The following is a 14,938-nucleotide window of genomic DNA, read 5'->3' on the forward strand; positions in this document are numbered from 1 at the left end:
TGTATCAGGGTAGCGTCACCCTGGCCACTAGAGGTCGCTGTCTCCCATGTTGACTTGTTGTGCTGCAGGTGCTACGTCACCACATTTCACCGAACAAGATGAATGTCCAACTCTTCCAAATCGCCGCTAGGACCTGGTGAGTGTCATCATAAGTTTGTGCTTCCAACACACTTTAATTGTGTATTTCAGTAGCGTTTGTGTAATTTCGTCCATATTTTCCCCACAGTGTGTTAGATTTTGCTCAATGAAAGCCCGCTAACCTCTTCAGCATCGCGAGCTTTGCTACTAATGTAACAGCATCCCATCTCGTCCTCAATATTGTATTCAATAGACGCAACATGAGGGAAGCGGCTCTCCTGCTTTCAACCTTCGTGCTCTTCTTCCTCCTAATGAGCTCCTGCCAGGCAGCCAGACAAGGGCAAGACATTCGATGTGGAGGTTGGTGTCTGTCTTTGAATGCGCCATTGAAATGTGCCAATACATTGAAAATGGTTGAATGCTTCTTCCCTCAGCTTGCAGGGCTCTGGTGGACGAGATGGAATGGGCCATCTCCCAAATTGACCCCAAGAAAATGATCCAAACAGGCTCGTTTCGAATCAACCCAGATGGCAGTCAGTCCATCAAAGAGGTCAGTGTGATAGCCATTCATCCGTGTCAAAAAGGGTAGAAAAACGTTTGTGCTCAAGGGTCTCTTTGGAATTTTAAACTGAAAAATGGCCCGGTTCATTTTTGTAATCCACATCTGCCGTCAGGTCCCTCTGGCACGTTCTGAGGGAAACCTCCTGGAGCTATTGGAGAGTGTGTGTGAAAGGATGGAGGACTATGGCGAGCGCACGGACGCCGCCACCAACAGGAAGTCCTACATCAGAATTAAATCACGCAACGGTGAAGCCATGGACCTCTCAGAGGCAACGCTGGACTCGAGAGTCACCGGCAGTTTAAAATTTGCAGTCAGTGCAATTATCTGTTTGAGTTTGTCTTTGTTATATATATGTTTTCATTCTGGTCCCTTTAAAATTAATCACTAAAATTATTATATTGTAAGTTTTCCAACGTTGAAATGTTTCATCTTGTCATCTTGTGGCAGTGTGAAGCCATTGCTGAGCAGCACGAAGATGAACTCATTGAATTCTTCTCTCATGAGACGGAAAATGTCAAAGACAAACTTTGCAGCAAGCGGACAGGTACATGTTCAAATTATTTTTTTTTCCCCACTCAATGAGAGACTGTTTTTTTTAAATATAATTTTACTTATTCATTTAGGTTTGTCACCTCTGGTGTTGGCACAGGGTTTCCCCTTTTTAACCTTCTCCTTCTGTTCAGTCAATTTTACGGTCTCTCAAAACGTTTACAGTGGAATCCATTAAAATCAGATTTTTTTTTAACGTTTTATTGCTTTTACGTGTTAATTTCAATAGCAGCAAACATACTTTTCTTCTTCATAAGTGAGATTTCTATTTACATGAAACTGTACATGATTAATTTAATTATTTTTCACGAAAATTTGCTCTGAAATCCTGAGCAATCAACCAGAGCAAAACATACAGTTTCCACTAAGTTTGTCATCACTGTATTTTCTCATTACATTCTAATTGTATTCCCTGCTAGACCTTTGTGACCACGCTCTGAAAATCCCACATGATGAACTTTGACATCCTCCAGCCATGGCGGCCGTCTCTCCTTAGCCGATAGTGGCCGGTTTACGCCATGGCGGCGGCAGCACAGGTGAAAGATACAGTCCTTTATAAAAATTCCAAATCTTCAAAAGATGTGTTACTCATGGAGAATAGGGGGTTTGTGTTGTTGTTGTTTGTTTTTTGTATAATATCATCATCCCCTATATCTCTGCCTCGCAGTCAACAATATCTCACTTTAATTAGATTAGCACATTATTTTTACTGTGAAACTTTGTTCAAACTTAGTTGCAGGATTTTTCATGAAATACACTACCTTCTGTAGGATGCTCATATAGTTATTGAAGATCAAATATAATCTTTTGAGATGTAGATAATTTCCCTCCTCGGCTCGTTGTATCTAAATTATGGGACATTTCTTCCTGTTGTAAATTAAGTAACTTATGTCCTGTTTGTCCGTCCTTAAAAGACAGAGAAAGACTTAACTGTTCACAAAGATTCACCTTCACCAAATATTTTGCTGTCATTTTTCTATGTCCAACTGTATGAAGAGTCCATTTTTTTATATAAACTTTGTCAGATATCTGCATCTGCTTTGCATTCTTTCCTTGGAGCTTTTTGATGGCCAATAGCGCAATACGTGGTTTGTTTTACATATAGAGAAAAATCACTTAACGGTTTAATGACACCATCCGGAAATATGAATGTTTTGAAGTTCATTGCTTGTAAATTCTAAAGCCCATATCCCACTAAGGGTTGAAAGTTGTCAAGTGTTCACAAAAGTAGCTGCACTTTTGATCTCGTCAAGGTGCTTTCAATCTCACCAACGTTCTCCAAAACATCAGAGGTTTGCCTGCATTGCTCTTGTTGAAATGTTCAAAATTTCTTTGTCGACAAGAGCAGGAAAAAAAACACATTAAAATCGCTGTTTTGCAACCTTTGGCAACTTCTGGTAACATTTCGGCCCACGTTGGTGACCTTGAAAGAACCCTGACAAGATCCAAAGAAACGTTACCTTCGATGACACTTGTAGCGATGTGACATTGGCGAACAAACTGAGTCTTTTGAATAGCTCTTGACTATGAATGATAAGGCTCAATTCTTTGTAAGGAGACATTCACCCCCGCCTATCACTCACCTCTCACCGCTCGTCATCTTAGCATATTAGCAACGTACAGTTGTAAGTGGGATTTTTTTTACTTAGCTCCGGAGTGCAAAAAAGTCACACAGGGACCGAGGGAAGGGAGGAAGGGGCCATTGCCAACTTTAGCCCCCCCCCCCAGTGGGATAGTGGCTCAAAGGTTTGATTTATACAATCCTTATTTTCTCTGGATGAGCCATTATTAGTTATTTGAAAATAACTTATATTACAAATGGACAAGATTTGTGGTTTAGAAATGTTACTTCCATTCTGTTTTGGTGGCTTGTGATCTGATGTAGAGGCTGTCAAATCTTCCATAATACATACACTTATGAGACCCACTTATGTTACCCACTAATAAATTCACATTTTATCAACAATGTCAGATATTTCTTCATTATTGTTATGATTTGTTTATTTTTTGGTTAGGCATGCTCAAAATTCGATCCAATAGCAACATCTGCTCATATTTTCCCCACACTGTTATTGCACTACATAGTTTCCTCATCTTTCGTTGTCACCTCCTCATCCACAGTTTGGTACCTCTCACTGCGGTCGCATTTTATTTCATCTCCATCTTCTTCCCCCTCTTCCTCAATTGCAGTGTTCTTTTCAGCTTCAACCAGGCAGCACTTAGCGCCCTCTTCTGTTTCTTCCACGTCGTCCTCATCTGCTATAATAACCGTATCCCCAGAGTCATGGCTACTGGTGCTACTACAGGAGAGGGTGTCCTCCTCGTGCCATGGCTGTGGCAGCATTTGTGCGACCTCTGGGCCTTCTGACACCCTGAGTTCTTCAAAGACGCTCCGCTCTAAATCAACCCCTACACTCTCAGGATCCCAAATGTCAAAGACCTCCTCTTCTTCGTTCTCAGAGTCAGGAGCTGTATGTTTCCTGATACGATTCACCGCATCCCACAGGGAGTTGGGATACTGAAGCTCTATTTCCTTGGAGATATCAGGGGGGACGCAGTCACTTTCCTCAGGGGGAAGTGGAGTAAGAGGTAAAAATGGCAAGGGATTTTCAGAAGGAGTAAAGTCCAGCTGAAGAAGAGTAGAGACTGTTTCAGTAAGTCCAATAGGAGTTTTGTGATTCTGAGTTGAAGGACAAGCTGATTCTATTTCAGAATCAGAGACAAAATCTTCTCTTGACTCTTGTGGTGGAAGTAGAGTTTGGGGTTGAGCTTCTTGGCTTGTGTCTGAAGGCAAGGAATGAGATGTTTCCGTATTTGGTGAATTGGTACTTTGACACTCTGTTGTCTGTTCCTCAAGATTTGTCAGATTCTTGTTGTCTTCAAGTGACTGCTCGTTAGGCTCGTTCACCTTCACATCTTCTACTGCTTGGACATACAAAGGTTTGACCTCCTCTTCACTTTGACTTGGGGTCTTTTTTTCTGAATGCTCATCTAAATCACGGGTCTTGTTCTCTTCTTCAGTTTGAATGCAAGGTATTTGCTGCTCGCGGTTGAATTCTGCAGGTTTCTCTTGGGATATCTGATCTAGAAGCTCCTTCGCCATATCAATGTCCTCTTCATTGATTGAGCCACATTCTCGTAACTGTTGTGCCACCACGTTTTTTGTCCTATCACTGGCAGATTCGTGAGAAACATGGCTAAGTTCACCTTGGTTTGTTGATTGTTCCTTTTCATCTGGGTCTTCTTCACAAATCTCAATACCAGACATAGCCGTGGATGGTATTCCATCAGAAGGCTGAGTGGAAGGTTCAGGGAGGGGGAGCGACACGGTTCCTGGTAGAAGTATGCAATCTGCTTTTGGATCAACTGTTCCGGACTCAACGTCTAGAACTTCCCTAATCTCTGACTCTGACAAACACGGGAGTGACTGAACATCTAAAGGTATCGACGCGATATCAGGAATGGACTCTTGGATATCTTTCGAGACAAGTAAGGGAGGGTTGGATATGACCGTAGGTGGAGTGACACATTGACTGGCATCGTTGGTAAAGTGGCTGTGCTCAGGGTTGGTTCCTTCTTGAGTGCACCTGCCTGGGGAAACCTCCATCACGTCAAACAGTTCCACATTGTCTTTGTCGGATTGGCTATTCGTCTCATCTTCCTTACACACATTGGACACCTGGTGCTGGAATCCCGAAAAGTCTTCACAATCAACATCAGCAGATTTCCTTTCCCTAATTTGGTCCTCCTTGGTTGTCTCCTCCTTGGTTGTCTCTTTTGACAGCTTCCCTTTGATTTCATCTATGTTGACTTCAGATGAATCTAAAGCCTTGTCTGCATCGGTCATGGACTTGTCAGAAAGGGAGGGTGCATGGAGGTGGATACCGAAGATTCTTTCAGCTCGCTTCTCCAAAAATCCCTTTGCAGCATCTTCACTTTTAAGAATCATTGCCTCGTCATGCTGTGGGTTCAGGCTGTTTTGGGGACTTCTGTTTATTGGCAGTATGTTTACTTCAGTGACACAAGATTGGCTAGAAGAAGGGGGACAATGTTCTGGACTCATTTCTGTGTTCGTAGAGGATCCCAAGAAGTGAACGTGTTCTTTTTTGGGAGACTTGATGAGTTCCATTTTGACAACAACGCATGTTGTGTCAATCACTAGGAGATCTTTCCCCTCTTCTGTCTTGGGGCCTTCCTTAATGTCGAGTCTTCTTACTTCCATGCCTGGTGGACTCTGAGTAAGAGTTCTTCTTGTGAAACTTGGCTCTCTCCACAAAGGATATTTTGATAATGCAGGTGCTACCGGCTGAGTGGCTCCTCTCTCAAACGTAGCTTTGGCCTCATTTATGTTTTCCGTGAATGGGGATCCTTCTGTCTTGACTTTCGTTGCTCGTTCTTCCTCTGGCAACTTGATGCAACTTGTTGTCATCTTTCCTGATTTGAGATCTGTGTCCCCAAAGTTCAGGGAAGACATGTTTGTCAGTACCTTACAGTCTACTTCATCCGCCACCTTGGATGTTTGTATATTTTCAGAGCTCATAGGAGAACATTTTCCAAGTTCTGCATTTGGAGTGTTGGATTGGTCCCTAGGTGTCAATGTGTGTTCTGTTGGACCTGTTATTCGTGACACTAAACAGAAGATAGTCATCCCGCCTGTCTTCTTGCTTAATCTAAATGTGCGTCCTTCGATCACTTTTGAGGACGACTCCTGGATTGTCTTTGTCGTTTTAACATCCTGTGAGATTTGTGGACATGTCAAAACCTTGTGCGGAATATTCATAGTGTGGAGCGGATACCTTTGGTAGCCGTGTCCTTCAAATTCTTGGCATGTTTTTTGGTTCCTGTCCAGTTTCTCGTGTATCTTCTCAACCTTCTCTAGAGGGTGATGTGTCACAGGTGAACTTTTATGTGGGCTGTCATACGGAGGAGGTGCAACATAACCAGGGGGCTGACTAAACATTGTCCTTTGGATCTTTCCTTTCACATCCACTATATACCTCGCATCGAGGGCTTGCGACGGACAATGGATTTGTTGCTTGACTGCTCTCTCCCACTGTCTTGGGTCATCTCTCGTGTTTGTGCGTCGTCCAACTTGCTGCAGTGCTCCCATGCAAGATTCTGTCCTGGGCCGCCTGTTCTCCAACAGCTCATGGGATGTCCCCCTCAGCTCTGCCTCTATTCGCCTCCTCCTTGGAAGAGAATGGCTGTAACGAGCAGCCCATGCTTCCAGCTCTCTGTAGCTAATGTTGTCCCTCCAGGACGAGTCCCTGTCATGAACAGGTTTGCATGGTTCCCACCTTCTTTGCCATTCTTCTCTCACGTGATCTCTCTCGTTTGCTCCCGCTTCGTGTCCAGCTGTTATCCATTCTCTGGCATCACAAGGCTCGTAATGTCTCATTTTCTGCTGAGAATGATGACCCCAATTAAAACGGTGCTGAGCAGACGTCGGGGCACGCACCTTTGGATCGGTCCAATTGGTGTGATCCAGTAGCATTCCACCTGCTCTTGATCTAGGTAACGTCCAGTAGCTGGACTCTCTGACACGATTGCGCTGCTCTCCATGATTATCTTGAGAATAATATGTTGCCTGATGGCTGTGGAATAGAAGATTACAGAATGTGAAACAACATGTTATTTTCCTTGATGCGATTTTCTTTTACTGACTGACAAAGTCACACATTACACCTGCCTGTTCTTCATTCATCATCAGAGAACATTTTCGGCACAAAATATTTCATTTTTAAGGGTTACTATACAACAGTAGTAAACCTCTTGGTAGAAAGTGTGATGAATTAAGTCAAGATGCGTTTAGTAACTATTCTATAAATCCGTAAACTGTCATTCATCGTGAAAGATTTGGAGTTTTATGGTATTTTCTTTTTGTGTCATTTTGTCTGTCTTTTATTTTACAGCTTTTTGCATTTGAAAATGTTAAAAGGCTGTGCAGAATTAAAATCATCATGCCCACAGTTTGGCATTAAAAGTAAAAATATATTTTTTTACCTTTAGATACTCAGAAATGTCCAAGAGTTTGCCTCAGTCTACATCATGCAAAGAAAGCCAAAAACTGTCCAATGTAATGATCAAGCATGCAAATAAATATTTACTTCTTCGGGGCATTCGGTGATTTCTGTATCCCAAAATGCAGCAGTATAAACAAACAACATCACACCGTACAATATTACTTACTGTTTGTAAATACTTACTTATGTATATAATTTCTGCCAGGAACTGTATCATATCTGGAGAACTGGGGCAGGAGCTCCTTATTCTTAGGCCATAAATCCATAATGTGTATAGCTTAATTGATCTAGAATATGAATGAAAAATGTAGATTTTATTATATTCTATTAATCTATTTGAATAAATAAAGGATAAAAAATATTGAGACACATACCATAACACACTGTTTATAATTTTCTCTCTGCTGCTGAAGTATGACAGAGGTCCAAATAGGGTGGCTTTAAAAAGGCAGTGGTGGTCAGTCTCCCTCCCACTTGACACAAACACACACACACACTCCCCTCTCACCTCCCTCTCGTTCAATATGCCATCAGGTGTTTTGAAAAAACTTAACAGGGATCACAAAAGGAGGTTCATTTTTTTTGTATTAATTTACACATTCATCGTGAATTGGGCTCGTTGACAATTCAATGTAAATGTGTCAATCATAGTCACGTGATTGGTAATGGAAAATGCTTTCAATAAAATGTTCGCTAGAAAAGTACATGTTCGTGAACGATCATGGCTGACTTTTGTCTTAAAAAAAAAAAAAACAATATTTGATTGTGCATGCTAACCTCTTTGGCTGCATATGAGGTGTTCAAATGAAGGTGTTCCTTCTCTTTGAAGTGCGAAATAGTGCTAGTGTTAGCCGTGTCCAACAATCGGCATCGCACTCAAGTCACAATTAAGCAAGTAAAATATGCAATATGCATGGACTGTGGCAATAATAAGCCTGCAAAAAAAAAATTTAAAAAAAAAAATTGCAAGTATTTATACCAGTGGCTCTTAATCTGGGTTCGTCACTTTGGGGGTTTGACAGTGTCTTGTCACACGGTGTGTTGGTGCTTGTGCTTCCATAAAAGCTTCTTCGTACTGTGTTTAGCAGTGTAAATTTTAGTTTTCCATTTACGAAAGGGTTCTGTGAATTTCCGTAAGAAAATTGAGATTCGATACCTCAAACAAACAATGAAAACGAGTTTACTGTAATTAGCAAAGATACTGCTTTGGGCTATTTTATTTATTTATTTATTTATTTATTTATTTTTTACACATTATTACCATTGTGTTTAAAAAAAATAATTATATATATATATATATATATATATATATATATATATATATATATATATAAAATATATATTGGCATTAAGCTGCTGCAGTCATACATGTGCATCAAGTCTAGAAAAACTTCCACAAACTTTTCCAATTGACTGATGACTAATGGCTGTACTCAGCGTGATAGAAGCTGCATGGAAATGGTGGGATCAATTGCTTTGTGGACTCGATTGTCGCGCATGGCGAGAAGGCCAGCGGATGCTTCGCCTCCCTTTTCTTCGGAACTCTCCAGCGTGACAAACAGGCTTTCTTTGTTGAACAGAAAGTCAGTACATCAGCAGAGTGTATGAGAGAGAGAGAGAGAGAGAGAGAGAGAGCAGATGAAGCATCAGGAGCAGACAGCGGGCCAGAGGCTGAGCAATCTGTTGATGTTGACAGAATAGTTGGTGGGATAGGCTGATCATTGTTATGGCTGTCAAATGTCTCCATTGCATCCACTACAGAACCTTGTAATAAAATTTGGAGTTATGGTAAACAATTTTTACACGACAAAAGGCACGTTAGTATTTACAGCTGTCAGCAGCTGTGCATTAAAGTGCATTCTCCCTTTCAACATGGAAAAAAGTCATTGTACAATGAGATGTGACATAGGAAAGTGTCTGCTTATTACAATGCCAACAAACAATGATGATTTCATACAAATTAATTTGACCAAGATTCTTCAATAGGTGGGTAGTTTGACTTTGTTTTAGTTGAATTATAATGCTTGAAATCTCTACAATTTTATCGCAGATGTGACCAATTGGACTGTTAACCAGCCTAGTCAAAATTTGATCTTCATAGCAATGAATGAGTTAAAAATTATTCACCATGACGATGACTTAATAGTGACAAGTAGAAAAATGAACCAAACCGCTAACAAAATGGAACTTTTACGGCTATAGCTGTCAATGGTATTGAATGGGTTAAAAAAAAAAAAAAAAACTCCAGACATTGCCTATTTGTTTAGAATGTGTTTGTTGGCAACATTCATTCTGGAAGAAAATAATTTTATCAGTTCACAATTTGTCATTTGGAACAGGCTTGAAAGTCAATTAGCATCATCAGTCGCATTTTGTTCAGTTGGCCGTTGAACAAATTTTCAGTATGTTTCTGTGGAAATAAAGAACATACCTGAATGTCAACGCATGTTTTTATTATTTCTTTTATATAAAGCCCAAACAATTTAACAAGCAAGTTGCAGGTTTAAACTTTTAATTTGCTTCAAAAGCCCAAAACATGCTTATTTTTGAAACATGAAGCCTAAAAACATTTAGGAGCATTTGTGTGTGTGTGTATATATATTTTATATATTATATAGCCCATATATATATATATATATATATATATATATATATAATATATATATATATATATATATATATATATATATATATATATATATATAATATATATATATGACCATTAACAATTCATTTGTTATTCATTAGTTTCACATAGGAAATCTAATCAAATCTCAAATTTGAATATCAAATTTTCACATAATTCCACTGAACAGTCGTCAAGTAGTTAAACAACCACAATCATTGCCTCCATCATGAAGATTATTTTCTTAACATGGAATGTGTTCGTTTTGTTATAAAATTAAAAAAGTAAACCCACCCATTCATTCATTTTGCCTAGCTGGCAAAATTGAGGAGGAAAATAACTGTGCTATACTACGAAAATGTTCAATTAACATTTTAAAATGAATATGTAAACGCAACAATGTGGCATTCACTTTGCCTCCAGAATTAGGGCAAAATGTCTGTGCTCTTATAAATGTTTTCGAAGAGAGGCTCGGTAAACATTAATGTTTAGATTATCGTCACGGTGCACAAGTTTGACGTGAAATCTCCTCGGCAGATATTCTTTAAAAAAACTTGCCGTCTTGTGCTCTTTCCTCATTTTGGATGAGAGGTAAACAGCAGCCTTATTCTTGCACAGGTGAGCCAGCGTGTCCATCAACAGCGGAAATGTATCAGGCAGATAAACGATATCTGCGCCCAGCACCAGGTCCCAGTCTGAGGAGAACTTCATATGGTCCTCACCCCAAGATAGAGGGAGGACTGTGGGAGGAACACAAGGCCAACCGCTGGATGGCATGTTGGCGCAGACGTTGGCCTCAAGCTGCGGAAGAGTTACAGGAAGGTCTGTGAGAGTCACTTCTGCACCTGTAAGTAAACGGATGAAAAAATATGTAGTTTTCTGGATACAATATTAAATTTAGGAAATGTGCCACTTCAAACTATTTCCAAATCTGAACACTAGGGGTCGCAGTTCTTATATTACAGACGAGTTTGAGGTTTGAGATATAACGGTTTTGGTTTTTGTTGTTTTTTTATTGTCCATTCAACCACTACTTAAATTAGACTTTCTTGATTTTGAAATGTCATAACCATAAAAAAAAAGTTGTATGACAGTTTTCAAGCCCGTCAATATGAAACATAAATTACAATGAGGATGCTTTTTGTGCCACGTTATCACGGTCTTCCCCGTTCGTAACGACGGAACGTCGTGAGCAGAAACCACCTGGACTGAAAACTAAATTTACAGTGGGGGCTTGCAAATTACATTTAAAAAAGCGATGGCGTGACGTCACATTTAGTCAAACTGAGATTAAGTCATACCGAGGCGAGCAGCCACGATGCCAACGACACCAGTCCCCGATCCTAGTTCGATGACACGTTTTCCACGCCATTCCACGCGTTGTTCCTCAAAGTATCGACATAGCTGTAGCGCCTGTGCACCCACGTGCACACATTTGCAGGAGCGCAGTCAGCAATCGCATATGTACTAAATCGACATGAGGTAATACAAGTAGTACTTACGGATTCCCACACCGGGGCAGCAACACCGAGGTTTGCACCAAATACTTGCACGATCCTCAGCTCCTGACCAATTAACTTATAAACGCTGTTTTGACAAAAAGTGTCAGCGAACAAACACTCGTCAGCGGGAAATGGGTCGTCGTCGTTCACGCAACAGCTCATCGTGCGTCATTGATGTATATTAAAAAAAATCGATAAACGTTGAAATAAAAAAGTTTAAAGTCGAGTGCAGTGCAAAACATTCCGGGTCAGCTAGAATTCGCTGGCTAGCCAGCCCAGAACGTCGGTGACGCATTTTGATTTAAAACCGAAGGTTCAACACACTGACTTTCAAGTCTATCCTCTGTCAAATGCGATCAGACCCGAAAGTGTATTAAATAGTGTTTAGTGTTCTTCTTCAAAGGTCTACTATGTGTGATTGTTTTTGAATGAATTGAGGTTTTATTTTGAAAAGCAATGTTATAATGTTTATGTTCCGGGTCATGCGTTGACAAGTCTAGATGATCGTTCCACGTGTACAGTGTACACGTACTCAAAAGTAATTCATTGCGACATTCCTGACTCTTTGGATTACTGTCGTGTATATTAACCCGTTTATAACCGTAATATAAGGCAATACACGCAGCAGTCTTTTTAAGCAGAATTATACACTTACATTAACTAGTTGCATGTAGATCGAATATACGTACTGTACTTTGTAACGCGTGATTTCTTTTTTTTAGTGTCACTGATTTTGTAAGTACTCCATCTGTTAATTTTGCACAATGGAGAAAATGAATTACCCTTATTAACGCGCACGTTACTATTGTTATTACTTTTCTGTATCCTGACTTGTTTACATTAGCGTTTGAATCATCGCGTAGCCATAAAACTGCACTCAAAAATGCGCTTCATGTTGTTGGTTTATTTAAAAAAAAAAAAAAACGTCTCAGCACGAGTACCAATTGCACTTTTTTTTTCAATCAGCCCCAATCACTACCAGAAATGGTTTAACGTGTATAAACAGAAAAGAGCTGCATCTAAAAGCGTCTGCCTTCATATGCAAAGAATGTCATTCACAGAGAAACCCAGTCAAAAGCCGCGGTGTTCATTTGGACATCCTTGGTGACATGTCAAACACATGCTAGACAATGACATATGTTTGTCAACATAATGGGATGAGATAAGTCCTGTTCCTCAAGGACACTTGTGACAGAGGCCATGCTGTCCCGACAGATTTCTTAAATAAAGCTCTTCATCTTTTTTATCATATCAGTCTTTATAGATCAACAGAGCAAGAAGAAAAAAAATACCAGAGTAAAACATGAATACGTTCTTTATAGACGTAGCTGGTTGTCTGGGATGAATCACAGTTTTCTTTGTGGAGTGCTGAACATGAATAAAGAAGTTTGAAGCTACGTGGTTCACCTAATATTCAGTGATTCTGCTCCTCTTGATCTGTAGTTTTAAAAAATAAATAATTCTTTTCATCGTACAGATGACAGTAGTTTTACATCAATAACACCTTCCTTTTGCTCAGGCCTCAACATGTGCAAACTGCAGTTCATAAAAGGTAGCACTTAATGCAGGACCATGAAAAAAAACAAAACTTCAAAAACATTTTGGATGACAAATAGTTTAAAATGATGCAATGGTTCAACGACCAAAAATTTGTCCTTAAACTGCAGAAATAATTTGGTACTGAACCGTTGTAATGCTTTGTGTTGCTTTCATAGCCTTTAACAGTGAAATACTGTTTTCTATCATTTCAAACTCTTTTTCTCATTGAAATGAATCAGAGACTACTCTGCTACAACAACTTCACACATGCTTGTTGCTTGTCCAGTTATAAATGCCGTCAAGTGTTTTCTATTGAGAAAGATAAGACAGATATGCCAACACGGTCAAGTACAAGCTTAGACAAATACATGTGTCACAATCATACTGTTGATTGTTTCTTTGACTTTAAAAAAAAAAAAAAAAAAAAAAACACCTGTACAGCCAAAAGCACACCGGACAACCGACATGGAATTTCCTGATTCCCGCTTGGTGTGAAAGGCAGTCAACTTGGTTTTGAGCAGAGGTCCACAACAAACACTCACACAGGGAGCAAAAGGAATGTCGGATTAAAACTTGGTTGAAAAAAGAATAATAATTAGAATGATGACTATGACAAAGAGGATCAAAATGACCAGCATCTTTCTGTTTTTCTTCTGGTACTGCTCTGCCTGCAAACAAGAAAACACCACCGGATGCGTACACGATACTCTAATTGTCTTACAGTAGCATCGGTTAGCTTTTACCTTTTGTAATTGCTTCAAGCCATCGTCCGTTTTGACGCACGCTTGCTCCACATTGAAGTCGATTCTGTCAAGAACAGTGCCCTTGAGGAACAACAGCGCACAATTTTACTATTCCAAATTTAAAGGCAGGTACTCAACTGCTATGGTTTCTACTCATATAAACAAAATAGAACGCATGCTACGTTTTTGACGTAATTACCTGCTCCACCACCATTCCGGCCAAGTCCCGGAAAATCTCGTTCAGATCTGAGATGGATTGAACGATTTGTCGGATCTCCCGCTCTCGCTCTTCCACCATGACTGTGTTCTGCTCGACCAGCATCAACTGGTCATCTGTGAAGCCCTGAAATGAAGAGACGTTTTCACAGCGCAATAATTGGATGATAATTGGTGTCATTTCCTGCGAATGGTGGTGGGTTCACGATTTTTTATTTTTTTTTTGTAAGTCACACACCTTGTCATACAAAGCTAAATCTTCATCTTCTTCCATTAACGGTCCTGAGTCAAAAAAGTGCTTTGATCGCTCCTCACGATTCTTCATACCTGCAAGGTACAAGATACGAAAATTTAGAATATTGTTCAGTCACAGGCGGATATTATATTTACACAATAATGATTGAACAAACTAGCCATCTTTGAGATCTCCTGAAAAATGATAATATTGGGAACCAAAAGTCCCACCCAACACTCCATATTCAGTATTATGATAATAATAATGCATACGTTTTAAGTAGCTGGACTGCGTGTGCCTGAAATTGATGGACAGTTCCTGAAGACTCTGCGCCAGAGACGAGACCACGTTTCTCAGTAGTCGTTCCTCCTGCTCGGTGCAGTGGCCGCAACGGGACCGCAGGCCCGTAACGGCTCGCTGACATCGATGGAACATCTGTACTCAAAGGAAGAAGAGAGTTGTTTTTCCCCAACATTCATTCAAGCAGACACGTTTCAAGCAGGCACGTACCTGCGTGATCTCCTGCGTTGTGATTTCGATGGCGTGCTCTTCTTCACTACTGTCATCCAGCGTGGGCCGATTCATGTGCTTGTCGTGAAGCAAAGCCAGGTCCTTCATCTTCTGACGAACCCGGGATATATCATACTGGATCTGAACGGTATTGGGAATGACTCGTTAGCTCTGTCGAGACGCCATTTGGATGAATCTGAAAATTGCTCCTCGGGATTACCTCGTCGATGCCTTCTACCCATTTGGGGGGCAACTTTCTGGTGACGCCGACAGCAGCTTCAGGATCCAAACTGATTCCCGAAACCAAGGCCATCCGATCATCAGCCAACTTGAAAACAAGACACTTGTGTTGACA

At 40.3% G+C, this 14,938-nt stretch overlaps 5 protein-coding genes across 10 annotated transcripts in view; 2 read left to right on the top strand and 3 right to left on the bottom strand.

Annotated features, from left to right (window-relative positions):
- Positions 1–10,658, top strand: cnpy2 (canopy FGF signaling regulator 2). 3 transcript variants are annotated; one of them, XR_015866600.1, is made up of 7 exons: positions 1–136; positions 332–438; positions 513–628; positions 753–950; positions 1,088–1,184; positions 1,609–1,725; positions 10,520–10,658. XR_015866600.1 is itself a non-coding variant. In XM_088423499.1 (6 exons), exons 2-6 carry the CDS (start codon positions 339–341, stop codon positions 1,650–1,652), a joined length of 555 nt encoding a protein of 184 aa, XP_088279625.1. In that variant the 5' UTR covers positions 1–136; positions 332–338; the 3' UTR covers positions 1,653–2,223. The 3 variants fall into 3 exon arrangements, 1 of the variants encoding a protein (XP_088279625.1); XR_015866599.1 differs by having other exon boundaries at positions 10,457–10,599; XM_088423499.1 differs by lacking the exon at positions 10,520–10,658 and having other exon boundaries at positions 1,609–2,223.
- Positions 3,158–7,584, bottom strand: LOC148418989 (uncharacterized). 2 transcript variants are annotated; one of them, XM_088423489.1, is made up of 3 exons: positions 7,396–7,584; positions 6,648–6,783; positions 3,158–6,590 (listed from the first exon to the last, which is right to left on the bottom strand). In XM_088423489.1, exons 1-3 carry the CDS (start codon positions 7,476–7,478, stop codon positions 3,267–3,269), a joined length of 3,543 nt encoding a protein of 1,180 aa, XP_088279615.1. In that variant the 5' UTR covers positions 7,479–7,584; the 3' UTR covers positions 3,158–3,266. The 2 variants fall into 2 exon arrangements, with proteins under 2 accessions (XP_088279615.1, XP_088279614.1); XM_088423488.1 differs by having other exon boundaries at positions 3,158–6,783.
- Positions 9,942–11,736, bottom strand: LOC148418990 (EEF1A lysine methyltransferase 3-like). Its single transcript, XM_088423498.1, has 3 exons — positions 11,341–11,736; positions 11,140–11,251; positions 9,942–10,683 (listed from the first exon to the last, which is right to left on the bottom strand). Exons 1-3 carry the CDS (start codon positions 11,500–11,502, stop codon positions 10,286–10,288), a joined length of 672 nt encoding a protein of 223 aa, XP_088279624.1. The 5' UTR covers positions 11,503–11,736; the 3' UTR covers positions 9,942–10,285.
- The window catches only part of dgkab (diacylglycerol kinase, alpha b), an 18,131-nt gene continuing 13,746 nt past the window's right edge, over positions 10,554–14,938 (top strand). Inside the window, exon 1 of the mRNA XM_088423491.1 lies at positions 10,554–10,685. The gene's annotated coding sequence lies outside the window, so the exon portion shown is untranslated. The remainder of the gene's footprint in view (positions 10,686–14,938) is intronic.
- The window catches only part of stx16 (syntaxin 16), a 5,071-nt gene continuing 2,357 nt past the window's right edge, over positions 12,225–14,938 (bottom strand). For all 3 annotated transcript variants that reach the window (XM_088423495.1, XM_088423494.1, XM_088423497.1), the window contains exons 2-8: positions 14,804–14,911; positions 14,584–14,724; positions 14,346–14,508; positions 14,077–14,165; positions 13,822–13,965; positions 13,623–13,703; positions 12,225–13,547 (exon numbers count right to left, since the gene is read on the bottom strand). In XM_088423495.1, the coding sequence (XP_088279621.1) occupies positions 13,446–13,547; positions 13,623–13,703; positions 13,822–13,965; positions 14,077–14,165; positions 14,346–14,508; positions 14,584–14,724; positions 14,804–14,911 (828 nt within the window). In that variant the 3' untranslated portion in view covers positions 12,225–13,445. The remainder of the gene's footprint in view (positions 13,548–13,622; positions 13,704–13,821; positions 13,966–14,076; positions 14,166–14,345; positions 14,509–14,583; positions 14,725–14,803; positions 14,912–14,938) is intronic.

Source organism: Hippichthys cyanospilos, chromosome 9, assembly GCF_059441005.1.
Source record: "Hippichthys cyanospilos isolate Australia breed blue-spotted pipefish chromosome 9, RoL_Hcya_1.0, whole genome shotgun sequence".
NCBI classification, from domain to species: Eukaryota; Metazoa; Chordata; class Actinopteri; order Syngnathiformes; family Syngnathidae; genus Hippichthys; species Hippichthys cyanospilos.

Bases quoted from the DNA above. Each gene is read 5' to 3' on its own strand.
- cnpy2 (XM_088423499.1), top strand. From the start codon at position 339: ATGAGGGAAGCGGCTCTCCTGCTTTCAACCTTCGTGCTCTTCTTCCTC. The intron at 629-752 runs GTCAGTGTGATA...ATCTGCCGTCAG, and splicing joins GCAGTCAGTCCATCAAAGAG to GTCCCTCTGGCACGTTCTGA. The intron at 1,185-1,608 runs GTACATGTTCAA...ATTCCCTGCTAG, and splicing joins ACTTTGCAGCAAGCGGACAG to ACCTTTGTGACCACGCTCTG.
- LOC148418990 (XM_088423498.1), bottom strand. From the start codon at position 11,502: ATGAGCTGTTGCGTGAACGACGACGACCCATTTCCCGCTGACGAGTGT. The intron at 11,252-11,340 runs GTAAGTACTACT...GTGGGTGCACAG, and splicing joins CTGCCCCGGTGTGGGAATCC to GCGCTACAGCTATGTCGATA. The intron at 10,684-11,139 runs GTATGACTTAAT...GTTTACTTACAG, and splicing joins CATCGTGGCTGCTCGCCTCG to GTGCAGAAGTGACTCTCACA.
- LOC148418989 (XM_088423488.1), bottom strand. From the start codon at position 7,478: ATGGATTTATGGCCTAAGAATAAGGAGCTCCTGCCCCAGTTCTCCAGA. The intron at 6,784-7,395 runs GTAAGTATTTAC...TCTATTCCACAG, and splicing joins GGCAGAAATTATATACATAA to CCATCAGGCAACATATTATT.